Source organism: Diprion similis, chromosome 3 (genome assembly GCF_021155765.1).
Source record: "Diprion similis isolate iyDipSimi1 chromosome 3, iyDipSimi1.1, whole genome shotgun sequence".
NCBI classification, from domain to species: Eukaryota; Metazoa; Arthropoda; class Insecta; order Hymenoptera; family Diprionidae; genus Diprion; species Diprion similis.
The window spans coordinates 11,808,805-11,831,867 of NC_060107.1; the positions used below are offsets into that span (position 1 = coordinate 11,808,805).

The 23,063-nt window shown below is 38.9% G+C and overlaps 1 protein-coding gene across 11 annotated transcripts in view; it reads left to right on the top strand.

Moving 5' to 3' along the window:
- The window catches only part of LOC124416810 (CUGBP Elav-like family member 2), a 296,524-nt gene that overhangs the window by 73,487 nt on the left and 199,974 nt on the right, over positions 1-23,063 (top strand). Inside the window, exons 1-2 of one of the 11 annotated variants that reach the window (XM_046898157.1) lie at positions 21,567-21,777; positions 22,593-22,767. The exons of 9 other annotated variants lie outside the window; for them this stretch is intronic. In XM_046898157.1, the coding sequence (XP_046754113.1) occupies positions 22,670-22,767 (98 nt within the window). In that variant the 5' untranslated portion in view covers positions 21,567-21,777; positions 22,593-22,669. Of the gene's footprint in view, positions 1-8,909; positions 8,998-21,566; positions 21,778-22,592; positions 22,768-23,063 lie in introns of those variants that run through there. One more of the 11 variants, XM_046898160.1, reaches the window with a different exon arrangement.

Here is a 23,063-nt window from a genome sequence, read left to right on the forward strand (position 1 = left end):
ACGAGGAGGAGGACGAAATACTTTAAAGAGTTGGGAAAATAACGAAACTCACTGCTGCGGCCACGGAGAGGCAGGCGATGCAGCCAACCAATAAAACCGCCTCCTTCTCCCAACCCTCTTGACAAAATAAAATATCTCTCGAGATGCTATCCATTTCGTATAAGCGGATCACCAGCTTCCATATACATAGGTATATAAATACACCCACACACGAATTATATACGCGTAATATATATATATATATATATATATATATATATACATGCGCAAGCCGATACTGAGTACGTATGACAGTGGTACTGGATCCGGGGTTGAGAGGGTACGGAGGCATCCAACCTGAAGGCAGTATAGCAGAAAGAGTGGAGCCTAGAAGGGGGAAAAGAATCTCTTTCGATTATTGGGACATTTCGTTTATAGCAATTTTTTTGCTATTCCATTTTATGGCGAGGTCTTTTGGTTTTTGTGTTTTTTTTTTTTTTTCTTCTTTCCTTCCCTTTTTGATGCTTGTCTGATATTTCGGTGGGGTGGAGGAGGAGATTATTTCGACGATTCATCAGAGCTTCCCGCTGGGGAGGTTCGGGAAGGGCTTTCCCTACTCGGTTCATCAACCCTCCCACCCTTGTCATTCCGATTTCGAGTGTATCAGCGCATTGAGTTTTGCGTGGTATTTTTTTAATCCTATCTCTCGGCTTCAATTTATGTACTCTCTCAAGAGCTGAGTCGCGTTTCTGCGGATGCTCTTCAACTCTCACCACAGTCGAGAGTCAAGGGTCAAGTACGTGATTCAAGTTCTTTTTAATCCTTCTGACGAATTTATTCTCTTTTATTGTATGTACTGGAGAGAAAATTCGAATCTAAACACGTGAAAAAAAAAAAAAAAAAAAAACCAAATATTCATAGAATAATTGTTATACGTAATAACATTTTCCACGATGCACGGAAGTCTTGTTTCCTCGTTGACGATTACAACTGGCAGAATGGATGAAATTCATGATCGTAATGGAGCGTTGAAGTCAAGACCAGTCGTAATGACCCCATGAGTAGTCGGCTCAAAACCAGAATATCAGTACTGCTTTCGATAATGGTTTCGAAGTAGTCAAATCACTGTATTTAATGGTCTCTGAATCAACTAACTTGGCCAGTGTACACTGAGTGACACTGAAAATAATAAATCACGCTGCGAGATTATTAATTTATCGTCACAACTTAACCAGCCTCCGCGGCAGTTTTCTGTCTTCATAAGTTTGAACCGTGGAATCCGTGGGAGTCTTGAGGTCCTGGCGAAAAACAATCGCATCTGTCGCCAGCTATCCAGGATTCGGGAAGGACCGAATCCACAGATGGAGAAAAGGGCAGTGAGTGGGTATAGGGGACTAGCGGTTTGTCAGATTTCATGTTATTCCATCGAAGGTTATTGCCCCCAGATAACCTTTTGCTTCTCCATCTTATCAAGGATTTTCTCTGTGACTGTATAAACGATAGTTGCGGTACAACGTTAACTACATCAGTTTACCACACTTATTTATCTCTCTCGACGCTCCTCATTTCTTATCAAGACTCTTGGCCGTCAATGTTCTTAAATTGTTTTCATTCTCACTTCTAGCAGATAGCTGTAAGCCACAAAATGTGGTTAAAGTAAACTCTCTGTACATAGAACATCCAATCGTGACTTAAACTTTGGAAAACACAAACGCAAAAAAAAAAATGCTTCCGCAAGGAATTCAGATGGGTGCGTGATGAGGATTTTAACTTTTCTTAACGATTCCGCAAATCTTTAAGACATGATTAAGTGAGGACTGAGGTCCACATGTGAGATAAATTCGCGGTGGGATTGAATGAATGAGAGAATCGGTTTCTCAAATCGTTCAAGTCAATGTTCACATGAACGTCATCAGCTTGTGGACTAATGGCTCGAGTATGTTAGAGACCAGAGCTGTTCTCACGTGCCTCACGTTTGTAGTAGCATGCAACTGCATTACCAGATGCATAAGAGTGTCAAGTATAACGCACGTAGTACTGCGAATGTTCAGCTCTGATACAGAGAACGACGTCGTGTGTGTGCGAGGCGAGTAATCAAGTTCTTGGCTCACTGCAGTACCGGTGTTTAGTTTACGCAATCCATCTGTTCGTGGCTTCGCTTGCAGACAAAACTGCGCCGTATGTAAGTCTTCTTGAACGAAATGTGTAAGTTAGAAATTAGATAAATGTTCATGGATCCCATTCTTCTATCTAAACACGAATAAATAACTGGAAAATCATCAGGTTATCTCTAAAGTTTCACTGCGATACAAGTAGACTTCTAAATCTTGAAATTCTTCATCCTTCATCTTACGATTAGCTTGTTGATTCAAAGTGACACACGATAGTGATTCAGAGCAAAGTCCATTCAATCATGAGTTCATACGTTCATAATGATTTCCACAATTCTGAATCACAGTCGCTTTTCATACTTTGCGACGATGGAATGGTCAGTGAAAATGGTTCCATCTTTTTCCAAAGGAACCGAAAAAGATATGATAAAGTGAAATCTAAGTTAGAGAAGTTCTTTCTTTCTCTGTTAACCACGTTTCCGTTTTCATTCCACTTGTTCTTCATTTTATTTGTCGCATTACGTGGATCTGATCAACTTCGTTACGCGTGTATACATATAGAGCTCTATTGTACCAGTGATGCGATTATTCTTCAAGGGCTGCACCCTATGCGTATGATAAATGATCCCCCCATTCATAAGCATAAATATGAGCTGCGCACAGTGATTCATATAGAATCCTACACTATTCTCCTCGAGCTATTGCGGAGCGATCTCGTTTCTACTTTCATTGGTGAATATTTGAAGCAAAGATCGCAGTTTCGCTCCATAAACTCACACCAAATCGTTTCATGTTCAAACCAATACACAAGAAAAAAAAAAACCTGTCAGATTTACGTTACCATGCAGTACCGCACAAAAAAATGTGTTACCATTTTGGCTTTCGTACTCAGGCTCTGATGATACTGTTTGCACCGAAAAACGAATCGCCATGCAGAGAGAAATGTCGCAGAATGAGGAGGAGAAAAGCATTCACTTGCAACATAACTTTGGACGTGGATTAAATCGTCGTACAGAAGGGAATGTGGAGTGTGTTGTAAAACCGGATTCGGTTGGTCGTAACCAGCAAACAATGGCGGGCGAGCAGCTCAACTGGCAATATCGTATCCAGTCCAACCCTCCGTGCGAGCATGGCAGAGATTTGGCATTAAATGACATTTCAGCCCCCAACTTTCGTCTCCTCATAAATGCGTAATTCCGGCGGGAAAATCTCATTGTACCTACCAGTGGCCTTTTCCCTCGGGGCGTCATACGAGCCGCCTGTATACACGGACCACACAAATCCGGAACACCACCCCATCCCCCCCGCAACTAACGTGACACGCGTTGTCACGCACATAAATTGCTGCCGCACTGTCGTAATACAAACCTTCGTTCAGTTCCTCGATTCGCCAATTGAAAGTAATCCTATAGTGTTGTTACACCACATTCAGGGGGGGGGGGGAGGGGGGGAAGGGGAGGCATGTCCAACGAAGTGTCCCATAAGTCAGCGAGAAGCCTTGCAGGAAGGGAGTTCAGGACGATCGATGAAATGACTGTTCATCGTTTCATTTGTTGGCTTTCCACGGTGTTTTTTCAACAGTCGTATCAATAAGGTTCGCTTGTAAGATTGTATATATGTTGCCTTGTATTATTACTTTAATTTTGCCACAGTATCGGACTTGTATTTTTAACAAATTTCGTAGATGATGTCACCTGAACGCACTTTTCAGTTTTGGATCTTTCTTTAAAACTATTGCATTTTCTTGCAAAAGATTAGTCCGGGGGTGGTAGGGTCTGAGATTGGTGGAAATTGTTCAACCCCTCCTCGCAGGGCGTGACTTAGAATTATTTTCCCATGACCACCACGTTCCCTCTACTCTTCCCTAGTCTTGAAGGACTTCAAGAGTCGATCTGGCAAATGTCTACAAAAAAAGACGAATGGCAAACCCATAAGGCCAGACGTAGTATACCCCCAGGTTTGCTCATAACTCACAATCAGTTTAGAAACACATTGTAGAAACATAAAAATAACTTATGGTTAATATTGTGTTAGAAGAGCACAATTAGTCACATGAAAAGAACAAAACTCAGGATAAAATATAAAGAAACGTGGCTTGGCACGGAACAATAGTTTTATAATCTCTTCTAATAATTGTGAATTCATGATTCTAATTACAGTTTTCTACTCATCAGTTAATCAAAAGTGAGTGTTTCCTATTTATTTGTTCACTTGTTGGTTGAAGTGTACATTCATTTTGGTTAATTTAAACATTGCAATCGATTTTTCAGAATTCTAATGATTTTCAGTATCCTGAATAAGTTTGCCTGAAGCTTGACAATTCTAATTACCAATAACTTTTAATGTCACTTTAAACAGGAAATTATTACTCGTTAAATGTGTCAGATTACTCGCCGTATTATTAAATAAACAAAAACAAATAAAAAAAAAAAAAAAAAAAAAAAATATGCCCGAGGTGACCTTTCCTAAATCGAAATTAGGAGTCCTGATGGCGGAGACATTACCTCGCCTGCAAGGCTTCGTTTCTGCCTGGTTTTTACCCGCGTGAACTAATGAATGCGATAAAAGCTCGTTTCCCTTGCCGAGCAGGATGACCCATGTATGTGCCAACCGATAACCCGAACGCGGCGGACCGGGGATACGTCAACCCTTAGATTAAAATGTCCCCGGGCAAAACTCCCCCTTCTTTCCTCTCTCCGTCCACGCTGAGATTAAAACGCGATACATCGGTCAGATCGAAGGATAATAATCGACCCACGTGTTGTCGAAAGCCAGAAAGATATGCCCACCATCCCCCTTTTACCCCACTAAATAATCGGGTTATACATGACTCGCATTTAAGCCAGACACCCCAAGGCAGTGGGACTAAAATACAACCTACATCCTTCGGCACCGATTGACACACTTCTGTATCGTCATTTTACAAACTTCCGATCGAGTTTCAGTGTAGTTTTGCCACCCCACGCTCTTTACATTGCTTTCTTAGATTTAATAGGTTTTATTGTGTAGCATAGAATATTTATGAATAACTTTGAACAGGATTCTTGAAAATTTTGAATGCCCCGGAAAATCTAATTATTTCTTGTTATATTTCCGACTATTTTTATATAATTTCAATGATTCGATTAAGCTTTATTTAGAAAAAAAAAGTTGATAAATTTTGGTGCACTGAGTTTGGAGAAAATTTTAAGAAAACAAAATTTTTTTTTAATTAATGTTTCACCCCAAAGTTTGCCTGAAATTTATATTTCTTGATTGTAATTCGAAAAAATAATCTTGAAATTGTCAATTGAATTTAAAAAATTGTTCCGAATAATAAAGAAAAATTTGACAAACTTTTCTCACGTACTTGAGCAACAGTAGTAGTCAGAAATATATTCTCATTAGAAGGATGAATCCATGTGATCCCTTTTGACGGGTGAATCCATGAGCTATGTGGAGGAGCGGCTGCCAATTAATGATAACGTCATAAGGGATCAGCGGGAGTTTAGCCCTGGTTCGAGATATATATCCGATGAAACTCGTGAGAGAGTTGAAACGAAATCGTGCGATTCCGAGGGAAACGTTTTCGGTTTAAATATAAGGGTTGCGTTCAAGGCGTTTAAGGGACTCGTGGAAACATCGGAGAAACTCCCTAAGGTGTTGAGGATCGGCATAAGCCACGGTGAAAATAGGCATTTCACGAATATCTGTGAAGATACCGTGACGTCCTTATGGTATGTCCGGCAGCCGACGTGCGCCAGGAGCATCGGCATTTCTGGATGTACCGGGAACGTGTTGCCCCGGTATTCCCGCCAAAGGCGCGCTCGCCATACCGCTGTTCACCCCCGCTGCAGTAAGAATGCAATCGTTAATTACCCCCAAGAGATCGAACACCCTACTTGGAGTTCTCAGACTCGATGAAAGTCCTCGAATCAATTCATGATCATCGCCAAACTATCTCGCAAGTCATCGCATGCAGCATCGACGATGAGGCTTCATGGTTTTTGGCAAAGTTCACGAGAAAATCTGATCACGATGAAAACCTTCGACAGATTTTGTTTTATTTTTACGGGGTTCTGGTCTGAGAGGGTGAAACTGACCTCTGAAAGTATCACAAGTTTTTGATTTTTCGTGAAATTCAAACCACCTTAGTTGAAGCTGTTGTGACATTTCGGATCCACCATTTCAGAATTGGAAGTCTTCGTTTTGGGTTTGGGAACAGCTACCGTGAAAACACCTAAACAGTAATTTCTAACAAACTTGAACCAGATCTTATGAATTTGATCAGCCATTTTGGGTCCGTAATTATAAATTGTGATTCTTCTCTATCTTATTTTTACTTTATTATACATTTGCACCCGATCTCCAATTTGCTAAATTTCATCAATATCTGTCAATTTGTGAGGTTTTACTGCGAGTGAAGAAGATCAAGTCTCGACCAATAGTCAAGGGTGAGTAAATCGTCCCTGTCAATAATCGAGGAAATAACTCCCGCCCTTCTTTTCCGGCTTTGGGGGGAAGGGCAACTCTATCAAGAAGAGATACTCGGTAATAAATTTGTCCCGGGCGTGATAGAGCTCGAGATACGGCTAAGGTAGTGCGCCAGAATTGGCAATACGTGCTCCAGTTGGTGGCAGCGGTGGGACTGGCGGAGGGGCAGCTCAAGGGTCACCGGAGACAGATGGGGTAATTACTACGAGGTGTGCTGATAGCACGGCCTGCTGAGCCTCTGAGCCCAGCGAGCAGCGTCGGCTATCCTGAAGGAGAGGAGAACCGAGGATCCGAACACCCAGCGCTGCCGGAAGTGGCGAAAGTGATGGCGCCTCGTGAAACTAGTATTAGCTTAAACACGCTCTCCTAATGTCCGGACTTTTGTCTTCTCCGAACTCTGGAATCCCTTGTACTCGAAGATTCGTCATGGTCCATTCTTCCCGAGTCTGTATCCAGAAGAAATCTCCTCATCGAATCGTTGCGATCGTCCTTAATAACCTCTCTTGACGTCGCTCAGATCTTCGTCATCGGTATGGCACTGGCAGTTGGGATTAGAAGAGGTGGAATGATTATTTACGCAAAAGGCATGACAACCATGGTTCAATATTTACCCAAGCACTCGACCGCAGCTAAGATGTAGGGTCGTTAAGCATATGACGTCCACTTTCACGCGTTGTCGTCTGCATACAAATGCGTTATAATTACATTTACAAGTACGTTTGCGCGTTCGAGTTGACGAGAGAAACGTTTTGGCAACTTGAGGCTTGAGAGAAAGGGAGAAGGGGGGGAAAAACAGGTGCCTCGAATCCCACGGTACACATTAGGTTTGGGGTTAGAGACCTAGCATGCGGTTGGAAGGGGATGGATACTCGGTTTCGCGCGGAACGTAAGAGGTACAGTACAAAGGGTGCGAACAAGGGTTTGAGCGCTCTTGATTGCTGCATAAATTAGCCTTTTTCAGTCTAGACCGCATGCGCAGACACCTTGGCGACGAATTGTAACCCCGAACATCGCATTATTAGACGATTTCGCAAAGAAGTTCTTGCGCAGTTTTCACATGGCATCTCTACGAACCCACACCAGACCACGAAACCCTTATCATCGTGGACGAAGAGGGTCCATAAAACAATAAATTCCTTTCTCTTCACCCTGGATCACAATGTCCTCCACGTGACCTCGCAAAGCTCTTGCCAAGTGTTCTGCAGTTCCATGGTCGCACCGCATCGTCCTATACATGTAATATAATATGCAGAGGGTTAGTTTGTTCGTATTCGACGGATAAGTTCACTGCTATCCTGTTCACCATTCCTCGGACAATGCACCTCTGGCAAGCCGCCAGTCATACCAACTAAACTCAACAAATCTATACCTGCACCATTGTCTGAACAACCGAGCTCAGCTATCCTCCACAGTTAATGTCGTCGGATTTCCTCTCGGAATTTGTGAACCGTAGCTCGAAAAGCAACACACCTTTCGTTTTTCCAAAACGTGAATATCGACATTCCTCATCGTCTTCCGAAAGGGGCGATTCGGTGATATTTTCATCTTTTGTCAACCACCTTAACGAATCCCCGGAGCTACTCAGTAACCTTGGAACCATAGAACCACAGAACAAATTATTTAAATGGTCAGAGTGGTTCGTAAGGCCGAGACAACACACAAACATGGCTGTACTAACATATAATTACCTCCAGAATCAATTTCTACTATCTTGGACTGTTTTGGACTTGGACTTTCTTGCCATAATGATAGAAGTCGCGTGAAACCAGCTGCTCCGATTGTGACCGCGTCGAGCGACGGACGTGGATCTTAATTAGTTGATTAATTAATTTTACACACATTCATCTGATAACCTCCGCTCGTCGTGGAACCAAGGATATAACTCCACAGTGCGGCCAACGCCGGATTATATATTAGTTTAGTTGGGGACTGACTTGCTCCTCGACACCCTCGGGTACCGAACTCGGGGCATATACACAAACCCCTAAACTATGCACACGAATTCATGTTTCACCAGGATTAACCGGATGAACTTTTCAAGGATTCGCGGTATTAAGAGGTCTGCTTTTTTTTTTTTTTTTTTTTTTACTTGGGTCGAACGCGTTCCTTTGCTGGAAAATTTTCAGTCAAACAGTCGTCTTATTACCTTGATATTTCTCTTGTTTTTTCTTATTGAGGTGGAAGTTCATTCAAAGATTTAAATGGTTGGCAGAATTTGTCACTGAATTAGTACTTATAACAGATTTGATTTGAGATCTGAAAAAAGATTGTTGCGTAGATACCTTTTTACCAACTTTATGATTTGATGCACTGATGAAATCCTTTTCTTTGATTGTTTCAGGTGAGTAGGACGAAATTACTGTCAAGAATATGCTTCAATAGCTATAGAGTATGAACGATTTACAACAGTACACCATAATGGTCGAAGATGCTGGTGAGTAATAACATAGTAAGAAAAAAGAAATTTAAGAGCCAACGTGCAAGTGATTTTTAATTGCAACGGTCCTTTGGTAACAATTTAAAACGTGAATACAATTAAAATAAGTCAATGCGTTTCTAAGAGCTCGTATACCATCAAGAACTAGTGGAATGTTTAGCTTGTCGATTGAACCACGGAACTGAACTATTCCAACAAGTTCATCTCGCTTTTTTCTTCAAAGAAATTTCCTTCCGAAATTTTTTCTCAAAGTTGATACCCACTTCAGACGACCAGAATTTCGGGGGATGAAATTTATTGCCTGTGAGTAATTTACGGGGGTGCTGGTGTAAAATGTTGTTCGATAAGGGGAGGAGAACGTGTGGAGAGTGTAGATCGTGATCGAAAACAACATGACAATGCTTGAGGGTTGAAGTGTTCATTGATTCGGGATAAATATGGCAGAGAATGATGGCGACGTTTGGATGGGCATGCGCATGTAAACCTGTTGCTTTAAATGTTCCTTGAAATTGAAACGATCTGGTCTGGTGCACCATTCAGACAAGAGATCCGGATTTTGTCTGCCTCTTCACTTCAATTCCAACTCAATTCTTCCATTGTTTTAGGCTTTGGGTTTTGGGCTACGGGTTATCTGGCTTCCGACTACGCAGTGTCTCCACTTTTCTCCTCCCCGTTTCTTATTCGATTTCAATGGCTCACATATCGAGCAAATGGAGCGGCGAAATCTTTCGACGTTTCCTCGTCTCCGAAACCCAAGCTTCTCGCTATTTTCAAACCCTATCAATTTTTCTCTTTTGTTCTGAAACCTCCGAAATAGTTACTTCGGCTTCTAAGATCCTTCGCCACCCTCTCAGGAGTCTCAAGTGTCTCTGCAAATAACAAGTAAAGGGCCAAACCAATGGGTCCTTGGAATATCAGAGACTCTCTTCGTTTGTTATCTCGTTCCGCTTTTCCTCAACTCGTAGCAAAAAGAGCAAAAGCACTTGTCAGTATGGTAACATAAAAGAGAATCGAATTTAGTAATAATTTGTATCAGCAAACAATGGTCAATGATCAATGATCAATAGAACCTCAATACTGCAAAGCCACAATTTTTATCGAAATAGAATACAAAGATGAATGATCGACGAAGGGAAAGTTGCTAAGCTGCTAAAAGGGCAACAGGTAGCAAAAATGCAGACGTTTTTTATACAGAGAAGCGTCACAAACGAGGGCTCGCTCATCTTTCAAGGTATCAGTTCACGTCACCGTTCCGGATCTGATCGCCACACCAAAGCGAAGAACGATGAGTTCCAAGCGTGGTTCACTGGAGTAAGGACCATTCAATGGTCTTCAAAATCGAGTTAGGCAATTTACCGGACTGATGAATAGCCAGAGTCGTGGTTTTGTGAGAAATTCGATGAAGAAGGAATTGTTTTTAAAAGAGAAAGAGACGCTATACACTTGACTTTTGTTGGTTCCTTTTCCCAAGTTGGTTAGACATCGGTTAAGGGCAGCAGACTTAGCATTGCGTGGACGAAGGCAATTTCCCTGACCGAAATTCTGCTCTGTAATTAATTATTATCAGACATCTTTCGAGGGGGATGAGGGGTGGAGGGGGAGGGGGGGATAATCTCCGGGTGTTCGCTGCTAATCCGTGTAGGACAAAGTGGTTTTAATTCAGTTTCTACTCTGTAAGGCTCATAATTACTCCCTGCAGCTCCATAATTGCATGTATAATGCACGCAGGAACGTTAATCGCGTGGCGGGCAATTATTAATCATAAATATCGTCAGTTCTAGTGAAAATCTTTCACTTGGAATAATTTCTGAACTTCTTTCAATTATTATGGGATGTCCAAACCCATGGAATTCACGGTTTTTATCACTTTCACTTTGGACTCCTACGTGCCTGCGCTTCGTGACTCAATACAAATTAAATCCCCCCCCCCCCTCCCCCTCCTTTTGTCTCGAGGACTCAGGGAATCTCTGTATTGCCAGTATCCTAATGGAATTGCACATTTCGTGTCCCAGCTTCAGTTGATTCAATTATACATCCGCCCTGCGGTTGATTCCAATTGCCAACATCGTGGATACTGATGAATATTTTACACTGCCATGCACGAGCTACGGAATAGGAAATTTGTTGCTAGTCGATTTTAGCCTCGAATAACGTACGTGGTGGATATGAAAACGGAAAATTTGATGAAAGCGAATTGTCTTTGGTCACATGGCAAGTGTGGACGAGGTTTGGCTTGGTTAAATGATGTGGTGTAACGAAAAAAATTATTTCATTTATAACAACATCGTTTACTCGACGATACGATTTATACTAAAAATTAAAAACAACAAGCATAGCAAGATATAACCTGATGATTGTTAGTAATGTGGTTAAAACATCCCCTGGAAAGTTAAAACAGTAACCATTTTTCGTGTTTCATTTTCATAGACTATTTAAATATAGTAGGAATCTCACCTGAAAAAAGAGTTGATTTGACCATTTTCCAACAGTCGCAAGTTAACTTATTTCTATTATTGAATATCTGTGTTTTATATTCACATAAACGTTGTTAATATTAACATAGTTAATCAAATTACGTTAAATTGCTATCGCAAAATTTCACCGAAGCTTAAGAGTAATTTTTAACAAAATATTTCTCTCACTTTGCACAGAAGATAATCTGCTACGCATGCTTTGGGCGGTTAAATAAATCCAACAGGTTGAAATAATAACAGTGATTAGAATAAACAACAGATCACGGCTGGACATTGCTTATAAATTCATAAAGAATCGTTCGCCCCTCGTCAATCGTACATACACATATAATTCAAGGCTTAAATGGGACATAAAAATTCTCTGCCTGCCTGCAGTGTTGTTTCAAAGCTGACGCTTTTAAGCGCCTTACACAAAGATTTAACGAGTTCATTCTCGCACGATCGGCGATTAAGCGCGGAATACGCGCGATGATGCGATCAATACTCGATGTATGAACAACTCCGTGAGAACTGCGACGGCCCGTGCGAATAGGCATTCGCACATGATCCGTTTGTCTGTGCATGCGTGCGTTCAGAAGCAGTTTGCAGGCAACAGGTACCTTCCCCTGACTTCAACAACAACATCACGTGCCGAACGATCGACGTGAATCCGAATCTGAAGTCAGTTTTGCCCGTACACTCTAAAAATTTTGAGTAAATTGCAAAAAACCAGAAAATGAATTTTCATCACAACAACATAAAATTTTTTTTAAATTTTCAGAGATTTTACTTAGATTTTTAAAGATATATAAGCCAAATAGGCTCAAGATTTGAATTCAACGGATCGAACTACATAAAAATCATGATTGATCTATTAATTTAACTCTATAGAATTTATTTTATCACAATAACTGCAATTTTTTGCTATTTTCCGCAATTTTCAGGTTTTTTTTTTTTTTTTGCAATTTACGAATAAACTTCAGATTTGGATTTAGCGGACCAAAATACATAAAAATCATACTTGATCTATAGTTCCATAAATTTTTTTATTACCAAAATTGCTAAAATTTTTGGCGATTTTTATGGTTTTTTACAATTTACTTAAAATTTTAAGGGCGTACGTGCAAAATTGACTTCAGATTCGGATTCAGCGCGTCGAAATACAAAAGTACAGGCCACTTTTTTTCTTGTGAACAATTCGTGATCAACGTTGTTAATTCGATAGGCCTGCAAATTGGCTTGAGGCTCGTTCGTTCGAGTAGAGGAATACTATGGATGTAAAAGCTCAATGAGTTCGGTGACTCCGAAAAATTGGGGATCGCGATACTCGGATGGAGAGGCAACCGTATGCAGCAGCACTTTAAAAAATCAGCGATGCGAAAAATCGAATTAACCATTGGTGGCACTATCGTGCTCAGCTGTTTTCGAGCATCGCGTGAATCCTGATTTGCAACTGTATCTCGACGATCTGTTGTTAAGCGCTTGTAGATGCACTCAAATATGCCGAATAATTTCAACAAACGAAAATGCCACAGTTTAATTGTTGAGCCAAATTTTATCACGTTTAACTACTGACCTCGTTGACCAATGATTAATATGGATAATCGATTATGGTCATATTAGCCTAGACATCAAGAGATTATTAAGAGAAGTCAAGTTGCATTTCCACAATATTTCGGTAATACTTTGCATTTCAGAAACATTGTGGAACGTTTCTAAAGTATTTTAAACCTTGTAAAGTGACGCTATTGTAACGTTTTTTCACTACGACGTTCGCTTTGACTCCTTTTTTCATGATATAAAAAACTCAGATAATTTTATTGCGACTATAACGTTCCAGTCAAGTTCCATAGACGAAATAAAAAAACTGAGACTTTTTTCTACATGATGAACGATGGAGGTACTTTGTTAGTCAGAGATCATATCCAGAGTAGATATTAGGATGCAAGTCGAGTCTGCTTCATTAGAGCATACCGTTGAGTTTTCATCCTTGAGAATTACCCTCGATTTCTTAGTGGGAATTGTCCTAGGAATACTAAACCGAATATTCTGGTAATCGTGACACCTATAACGGTTTCTTGGCGAGGGTTGAAAACGAATGGAGGCGCTGCGCTGGCAGACAGGGAGATAGAATTGTTTTTGTTAATAACCTTGGTCGTCGAGTCCTCAGCGGAACAAGAAGTGTTGAGATAAGCGGGACGTCGTCTCCTACTCCAGAGGTAAAAGGTACTTCAGGAGGTTCTACGCTGTGAGGAAGAGAAATATCGCCGTTGAAGTGATAACTAAATTCTATATCCACAGGTTTTGCGATTCACGATAGCGTGTTGACTTCCATTAATTTCCTCGAATACTGAATACCTTGCTTTTATAATTATTTTTTTTTTTTGTGTGTCAGCTATTTTATATCTCGTTTCACAGCTTCGAGAACTGCGGCACTGAAACTAAACCAAAAGAATGAATGAATGCAATGAATATTCATGAGAATCGATTTTTTCCGAAAAGATTGGCGAGCTGCGGAAAAGCTCGTGTGAATTTTTTTCTGTGCGGAACAATTTTGCCTGCGAGCTTAAAAGCCTGCCAATCATTATTCGAGGAGGAAGTTCGTTGAGGCAGAGGGCATACAATAATGCCGATATCGAAAAGACGAGAATGGATTAGAGTAGTTGAAAAATCGTAAAAGATGAATACGGTTCGTCTCAAACTTGCAAGAAAAGAAATAAAAAAAAAAACAACATTGAAACAGCGGACAGAGTGGTGTTAAAATATTTGCTGAAAATATTATTTCTAAGAGCTTAACGAAAGATACGCTTCGAAAATAAAGTAAAAGGGAATTTATACTTTCAATTCAACAAACCCAGATGTCTCTGGGCTAAAGTGCCATTCGAATAAGAATGCCCGGCTAGACTTACTACGTCGAATATATCCGGCATCTGCATAATTCTGATTTCATTTGCTTCTTTTTTTTTCTTCCCCCCCTTTTCTCCCTATTTCTCCGCTTTCTCGCAGCTGATAAGATTCAGGCATTTAGAGTCTAGACTGCGCAATGTGCTCCTCTGCGTGCTTCAATTTGAGCTTCAGTTTGTTCGTAGGAATACCTTGTCGGATACTTTATCCGGGTAGTATTAACGCGAGAGGTTATATCTTTGAAATATTGCAGTCACGTGACTTTAATTCAAGGCTTGAAATATTTTTGAAACATTGTAGCAATCTTGTACCTACTTTTATGCACAATTTAACTTTTGCAAAAATACATGCATAGTATACATTTTAGTAATATTATACTTCGATGCGAAGTTTAAGATGTTGCAAAAATATTGCAGCAATATTACTTTGAAAATTTTTTGGCAAAGAAATATAGTCTCATAGTTTTTCATTTCGGGAATAACTGAGTTGGAAACTTGAAGATATATAATCACCTAATAACCAATTGTAAACGCATTTTTGAAAAAAACTTTTCATAGCCTTTTACGTCGTATTATAAATTCATTCTAGATCCAATTCAATATTTTATCTATATTTAATTCACATTCTTACAAGTCTATATTAGAATAACTATGTACATTTATCTTTAGTTGATGCGACGGATAGAACCGTTGACCTTCCTTGACTATTTAATTTACCATTATTCACCCTTCCAGAAATTCTTAATTTATTCAATCTCTCTCCTGAAACTTTGACGCTACAGATATATACATATCCGATAATGAAATGTTGAGTTTTCACTAGATTTCGACGTTTCAAGACCCAGAGAACATGGTATCCAAGTGCTTTAAAATCGTTAATCACGAATCGGAATTTGTTGTTCAAAATTCGAACTCGATATTATTCTTCCTCTTTCTTTCCTATAAACTTGGAACCTGCAGTACAAGAACGGGAAGGTCGAGGGCTCCAGTCTAAAGCCGCTTGTTTCAAACAAGATCTAAGAGTGATTCATTATTTTACTTCGAACAACCAGCAACATAACCATGGTCTTTTGATTATTATCAAAGATTCTATTGCCATGTCAAAGGCCATCTTTCTCCCGAAGCGTCAAGTGGCTAATAGTAGCTAGGAGGTAATGGCGGGTAATGGTCCGTAATAGAAGTTGATGAGTGCGCGTTGTAAAACTGGGAACTCGAGTCGCGAGTGCCTCTGGGTAATATCCACTCTAATTGATTTCATTTGTACTTACACTTCATTTTTTTTTTCTATCTCTCGACCGACTTAAGTAAGAATTTATCCGATCCCGCACGAATTTCATGCACCTTTGACATTATCAAGTCTTGTCTCGACGCGAGACGATCAAGATCTTGCCAATTTATCAGGGCTTTGATTTCATCCAAACTGATCCGCTTATACGAGGAGTTCGCAGCGAGGATCAGATTCAGCATTAATAAGGAGCGCATAATTGTTCACACCTCAGTGATAATCTTCAACATCGCGAGCTTTTGGATGCCCCGAAACACGCCGATCGTTTTGGAATATTCGGAATTTCAGAACTGCCTGCTTACGATGCAAAGCGATGTTGAAATCCGTCTATAACGATGCTAATATGCCTGTGAAACCCAGTGACAACCTACTTGCACCTCGTATTTTTTTTTTTTTTTTTTTTTCATTTTTTTTATTGTAAAACAGCAATACTTGCAAAAATTTTCCCTAAAATAATGGAATGATTTTGAAGAATTCTATCCTTGAATCGAAATTTTTTGAGTTAAAGTGTCGGTTTTTTTATGACTCAGACAACCACAACGTTTTACAGATTAGTTTCGGAAGAACTGAATATTACCGGAAGTATAGCTTTGTAGAGATTGCAAAAATGAACAGAGAAAATCACTCGGACGAAATATTTGAAAACGTTGCAGAGTTAAGTTACTGAAAATTTATCTGCGTTATTTAAAACTTTGCCTGGAGTGCTAAAACCTTGCAGAAAAATATTCTTCAATGGGTATAAAAAGTAAGAGAAGCACGATCAAAAGTGAAAATGAAATCTCATTTTGAATGACCAAGAAATTGAAATTAAAGTACGAAAAACGAAAGTATTATTTTGAAAAAAAAACAAGAGGTTTTAATCCAGTCTGGATTTTATTACAAAATTGATATATTATCTCGGAGAAAATTTCGAAAGATTGTTTAAATTTGGACTTTGCTGACCGAGAGTATATAAGAAGGAGTGAATAAATTTAACTTTGCAGTAAAATTTTCCAGAGTATCTCGAATTTCACAGTTTTTCCGCAGACAAGTTTTTACCATTCACTAGCGTTCCTTCCGTTCAACGATTGCTGATTCCTTTCACTGTTCTGTTATTCATTGTCGGTCCCGATTACTCGGCATTTAATCTGAAACCGCAGTCTTTTGTCCGTTTCGTTTAACGAGTGGTCGATGAGGCGCGGAAGCTCGTTAAAAACCGAATTTTCACCGGGTTAAACGCAGGAATGGAATATGAAAAGCGATGGAAATTGAGGTGGTAGAATAATGTGAGACGAAGAGAGGAGAGAGTCGAGTCGGAAGGCTGGAGAGCAATCAATGCTCACGGTTGGCGCTAGTGAGGCGGGTGCTTGTGTTTTCCATTAGGAAGGAAAGTTGACGAGCACTCGGCGCTCTTTCATCTCTCTCTCTCCTTCTCTCTTCCTTTCTCTCTTTCACTCCTCTTGAGAAGAGGTCGAATCGCCGGTGAACAGCGAGGCTCTAATTTATTCATTCGCGAAACGTACCCGCCCGGCTGGGGCGATTGGGAGTGATATAACAAGCGAACAACGAGCATCTTGCATAATTTCGCGATTCAATTATTTAGCTCAACCAGCATCCAGCCTCTACCCCCCCGTCATTTTTCTCAGCCCAATTCCTCGCCCTCCTCTTTCTCCTTCCCCTTCTTCGCCTCACTTTTCAACGATTTATTTATCATTTTTACACCCTGCTGCGTAGATAAATTCAACCCCATTCTGTCTGTATGCAGCTTCCGGTTCACATCCGATAATGTATGATCGCTACCCGCGTTTTTATAACCGTGAACGAACCGAGCCTGCCGTTAGGGGGGGGGGGGGGGGGGGGGGGGCATCAGTCTGAGGTGAGTGAGAGTGAATCTTTAAAGAAATTTCGATCCCCCTTTTTGATCCAGCATCGTAAATTTTGACGAGAATTTCACTCTAGTATTCACTATTTTTAAAAATAATTTTACACAAATTATATCTATTCGGTATCGAAATTACCAATTCACATAACGTTGAGTTAATATTTGAGATAATTGGAATGAAAAATGTTGGAAGGAAAGGATTTTTTATTCTTTTCAAAAAATTATTCTTCTTTGAATTAATTTCAATGAAATTTTTCAACTCGAGGATGTTGATGCAATTTGACAAAAATTGTTGGACACGAAGATTTTTTCGCAACATTATTTAAAACCAGTTAAACAGTGTTTTTTTTATTTTTTTTTTTTTTTTTTATTTTACTGAAACTTTTGGGACTTTTCTAAATTATTATCCTATAACCTGCAAGGAAGTTTGCTTAGGCGGGAGATTCCAAGATCGTTTCTTTATAGCGGATGCATTACATTTACCCTGTGTAAGATATTTTGGCACGGAGAACCTGCGGAAGTTCATTCCGAAATACCTTCTCAACTCGAAGGACATTTCTGTATGTTTGTAGTTCCGGATAATGTTCAATCCCAGAGAAATTTTACGACTCTTTACGACTCTTGTTACTTAATTTGAAAACTTAAAGTTGTTGAAAAAATATGCAAAATAATAATTTATCGAAAAATAATGCAAAAAACAATTCTAAATGTAGGCAGCTATTTTGTTTAAACGAAATACAAATATCGTCAATTCCAGATCTAAAGATGGTAGGTACGTGTCCTTATTTTTTGTTTCAGGACTAATGAAGATTATCGATTTTTTTATTCGATAATAATAATTGTTCGAGATATATTTGCAAGGAGAAAAAAATTGTTTTGAGCTAGAAATCTCTAAGCAATTGACGGCAAATGTTCATTTTCCATTTTCGAAAGTACGGAACGTGAAGGAAAAGTTGGTTTTTACAACGGGCTTGCTAGTTCGCGGCTCGAAGCACAAGGTCCTCGAGGAGTTTGGACTTGGGGTGGTTACCTAATGCCTATAGGTGTACTTTCAAAGAAAGTTGAAGTTCTTTCTCCTCGCGTTGTATATATGCGAGGTTATTATATTTACGTAGACGAGAAGTGGGGCTCGAGAAGTATAGGCTAAGATTAAATTGGCCTGCCAAGAGGGAGGAGGAGGAAGAGGAGGCGGTTAAATTGCACGTGAAAAGCCCGAAAAACTTGATATTTCAACTTCTCTGTAATGAATCTAGCCCTTGTTAACATGAATAAGCACTCGTCTTAAGTGATTTTTAATTTATATTCTCCTAGCAGGAGCGAGAAGAACGTCCCTTTCAGAGATGCTCAAAACACGAATCGCGGAATATTGCGAAAACGTTTTCGCAACATTCGAGTATTTATTACAATTTCATTTGGAAAAATACTACAAAATTACGATGCAATGTACCTAAAAGTTATTTTGAACGTTGCAAAGTTGAGTTGCTGCAAAAATTTTGCAACTTGTTTGAACGGTTTGAAACCACAACAAGTTGCACGCGCAGTAATGTTTCTGCAACATTGTGAAATTCGCCCGGAATATGTAAAATATCGAGAATGTATGGTTGCTACAATGTGCGTCACCGCAATATTATTTAATATTATGTTGGATATTTTGACTTTATAAAATCTCAATAAGTTGAAGTGCTGCAATGTGTTTGCCACTTTGTAAAAAATTGTTTGAAATATTTGAAACCGTGACAATTTGCGCAACCATAATGTGTTTGCAACTTTGTGCAAATCGTTTGAAAGATTTGAAATCCCTCTAACCTTGAAAAGTTGCTTAGCTGCAACATTTTTTCAATGTGTCGAATGAATGTGAAATATTTAAAAAAAATTGCAAAAAGACATTGCCAGAATGCTTCTGTTCAATAATGGGTGCTCAGTGGGCTTCGGTATAATTTTCCGGCAAGAAAAACGCGTTGGCCAAGAATTAATTTGGCAAGAAATGGCTGCTAGCTGGGCGGAAATAAGAAAAGGTCTCAAAGAAGGAAACAGTGCACAAGGAAGTATATCCCTGTGAAATAAAAAGTTGGAGAATCCTCTCTCGGTTCCTTTTTCCCTGCCTTTACACCTTCAGCTCCTTGTTTTCTTTTCTCCTCTTACCTTGATCCTTTCACCTTAAATAAAATAGTTTCATTCCCTGCAACCTTGCCACCACCAGCTTCTTCCTCTTCTTCTTTGGTATAAAATTTCTTAAAGCATATTAAAACGCGAAATTTTTTCACCCAGCCTCACCTCACCTCACCTCACCTCACCTCACCTCACCTCACCTCGCCTCGCCTCGCTCCTTCAACACGTTTCACGTATTAATATTTCACCTCCGAGCAAAGGCGCCTGCCTTCTTTACGACCGCCATTATTCCCTCAGAGTAATTAAAAGATCTGCTGGTCTCTATTTTCCTTATCCCACCTTCAGTGCTATCAATACAATAGAACACTGTACTCGTCAATTCGTCGTTTGTTCTCCGAGCATACAAGGCGATCGCTTAAATTATCGTGTTAAAATGGTGTACAAAATTATAGTTCAATGCGCAGTTTATTGCACTTCCTGTCTCAACTTCACCGTAATTACTATTCCCTTGATTTCAAATTATTTCTGTGATTAAATGGAAATAAAAAATATAAACGAGAACTCAGAATTGATTTTTTGTTCCGCCATTTTTTTTTTTTTTTTTTTTTTTTCTTCAATTTAGGTCAATATTTTTTCGAAATCCTTTCATTCGATGGAATATTTTCTCAATCACACAAGAGTGACGTCAATTTTTGTTTCTGTTTTTTTGCTCGCGTGAAAAAAGTATTTTCGCTTACATCGCTAATCGTTGATCAAGAAATATGATAGAAATCTTCAAGATTAATATCAGTAAAATCCTAAAGAATTCAATATTCCACGATACTAACATATATAAGAAAAAAATAGTGTCTCAATTGTGAAATTGTAGAAAATTGTCTTCTCAAAAAAATCAATCAGGGCAGAGTGAAAACGAATGAATTTGCCACATTTTTTACAATATGAAGTTATTTAAAATAAAAAACTGTTATACTTTAGCCTGGGTTCATAAATTCAGTTATTCAAAACCAAAAATTTCTTTCACAACTACCGAGGCACAGCGTCACGAATATGTGTATTGATTTGGGTATAATTACTCAATTGTGCGACAATCTTATACAGTAAAAAAAAATTACCACATTCGCTTTTTTCTTTGCTATGGTGTACAATTTTATTTTCATTTTTCACGATTTTCCCGAGACATACTGCATATTATATAATTATCAAATGCATAAAAAAAAGGGTAAAATTTACTGACAAATCGATTGCCTCCATTGATTTTGTAAAATTACTCTCACGTTGGGAGAAATATGGATATTTAAGAAAGAAAAAGAAAAAAAAAAAAAAAAAAAAAAAACACCATTAATCTCTGAAACTCGTCGAAAAAATGTTTCTTCATTCAAATAAAGTAATTTCGAGCAAATTTTTTTAGTTTAAAAAGTAAACGGTTTAACACAAGAATACTAATTCTTCGCCAATAAAGCTCCTCATAAATTTCGAATACTAAATAATAGTCAATTCCAGAACTGGCAGTCTAACATCTAATCTGTCTACTCAAGTCTTAGAATCCAAAAACAAAGGCATCGAATAATTTTTCATTCCTAGTCTTTTCCCAAAAATATCCTGGAGACATTTCACAATATTTGACAGAAAATTTCAACCCGGTACAGCAGAAGAATTCCTGGTTATTCTATCCACAGTAAATCAACAAAGCTGTGCCTGTGTTCTGTGAACATGTCGAGTGTTTACCCCAACACAGGTTTGATGCAGGCAGCCGGCTTAGTCGAATTCGAGCACTGAAGCATGAATAATGTGGGATGAGCGCTTCGTCGGCAAAGTGTAAACCCGATGGAAAGAAAGAGAGAGAGCGAGAGAGAGAGAGAGAGATAGAGAGAGAGAGAGATAGAAGGCGACTTCTTATCAGCCAATAACGCGACGGTTTGCGTCTTCGCAGATTTCGACGGCTCCTCAGTTCTCGGTCACGCGTCGCGACGTTACGCTGCTCAGTGCCGGTCAAATTTCCAGTTTTCGAGTAGTTTTTCTAGTTGTGGTATCTTTTCAGCTTCATTATTTTTTTTTTTTTTTTCTGTATATATATTCCTTGATCCGCGAGCTTAGTGCGCAGTGAAAAAGTGTTCGTGCAGTTTACAGTGAAAGTTTTTCAGATATAGATTCTATATTATTAAGACGGTGAGTAAAATCTAAGCTTTGTTTCCTACAATAGTAATAACGATTTCTCGCCGCGAAATTTGTTAGATTTTTTTCGCCTCATGGCAATGACTAATTTTTCATCCTATACTTTATTTTTTTCTTTTTCTTTTCGTTTTTCAACGGATTCATGCCTTCTTCAGAATCAAAATGTTCACAAGGCTGAAGTTAGTAACGTTGACGTAACGAAACGTTGTGAAAAATATCATTGTTGTACAATTTTAGAACGACTTTTAAGGAGTTAACTTTTACGAACTATGAACACTTTTTTTTTTCTTACGATTTACTAGATTAATATCAGGTCATCCTAAGGATCGTAGTAACGTTTTTGTCATAAACGTGGGTCGTTAAAAGTAACGTTAAAGTAACGTTGCTGACTTCAATCTCGTTAATGTCCGTAGTGTCGAACGTATCTTGTTAAATTCAATTTATTTGGATCGAAATTTTATTCGCTATTTAATTTGATTAAAAAAAATCGATCGCCTTTTTTTATTAACAATTTTTTGGAAGCCGGTGTTTGAGTTTTGATATCCGTATTGATACAAAGTCGCTGTAAACCGTAATTTTGAATTTATCGATGGAAGCTTTGAACAAACAGTAAGAAAAAAAAAAAACGTGAAAAGTTGACAAACAGAAATTGAAAACAAATTTCCGTTAATTTCCTTCGATGCACGCGAATTTTGTTTGAGTTTGAAGAACGCAAGGATATAAGGGGAGGGAGGATTACACGGATGAATGTAAAACTCTTGAGGTTTAAACAATTTTTTAACTACAAATATGTTCTTTACTGTTCGCAGAGTTCGAATCACTTGATAAAATCGGAAAATACTGCGAAGCTTGATCATCCTCGTCGATAAATTTCGCGGTATTAAAAATGAGATATTCGCTCTTTCTCGAAAGTTTCAAAAGCAGAAACATGGTGCCTTCGCGATCTCTCGATCTCAATAACAACAACATGCAGCACATCGAATGGTAAGAATGACTATTTCAATTTTCAAAACTACTCGGAAGTGAGTTTTAAAAAGTTTGGAAAAGAAAAAAAAAAACGTTTTGAGAAAAAAACTCCAGCAATACGAACGAACAAAAAAAGAGAGAAAAAAAAAATCTCACGATGTAGCAAAAAGGAATCTAAACAAATTTGAATGAAAAAAGCAGAGATACCAACAAAATAAGGAAAAATTTTATAATTTTAACGTTTATAATGAAACATTTTTATCGGATTCTAGTGTTTTTATTTAACTCCTTTTACTCGCTGACGAGATTCTCAC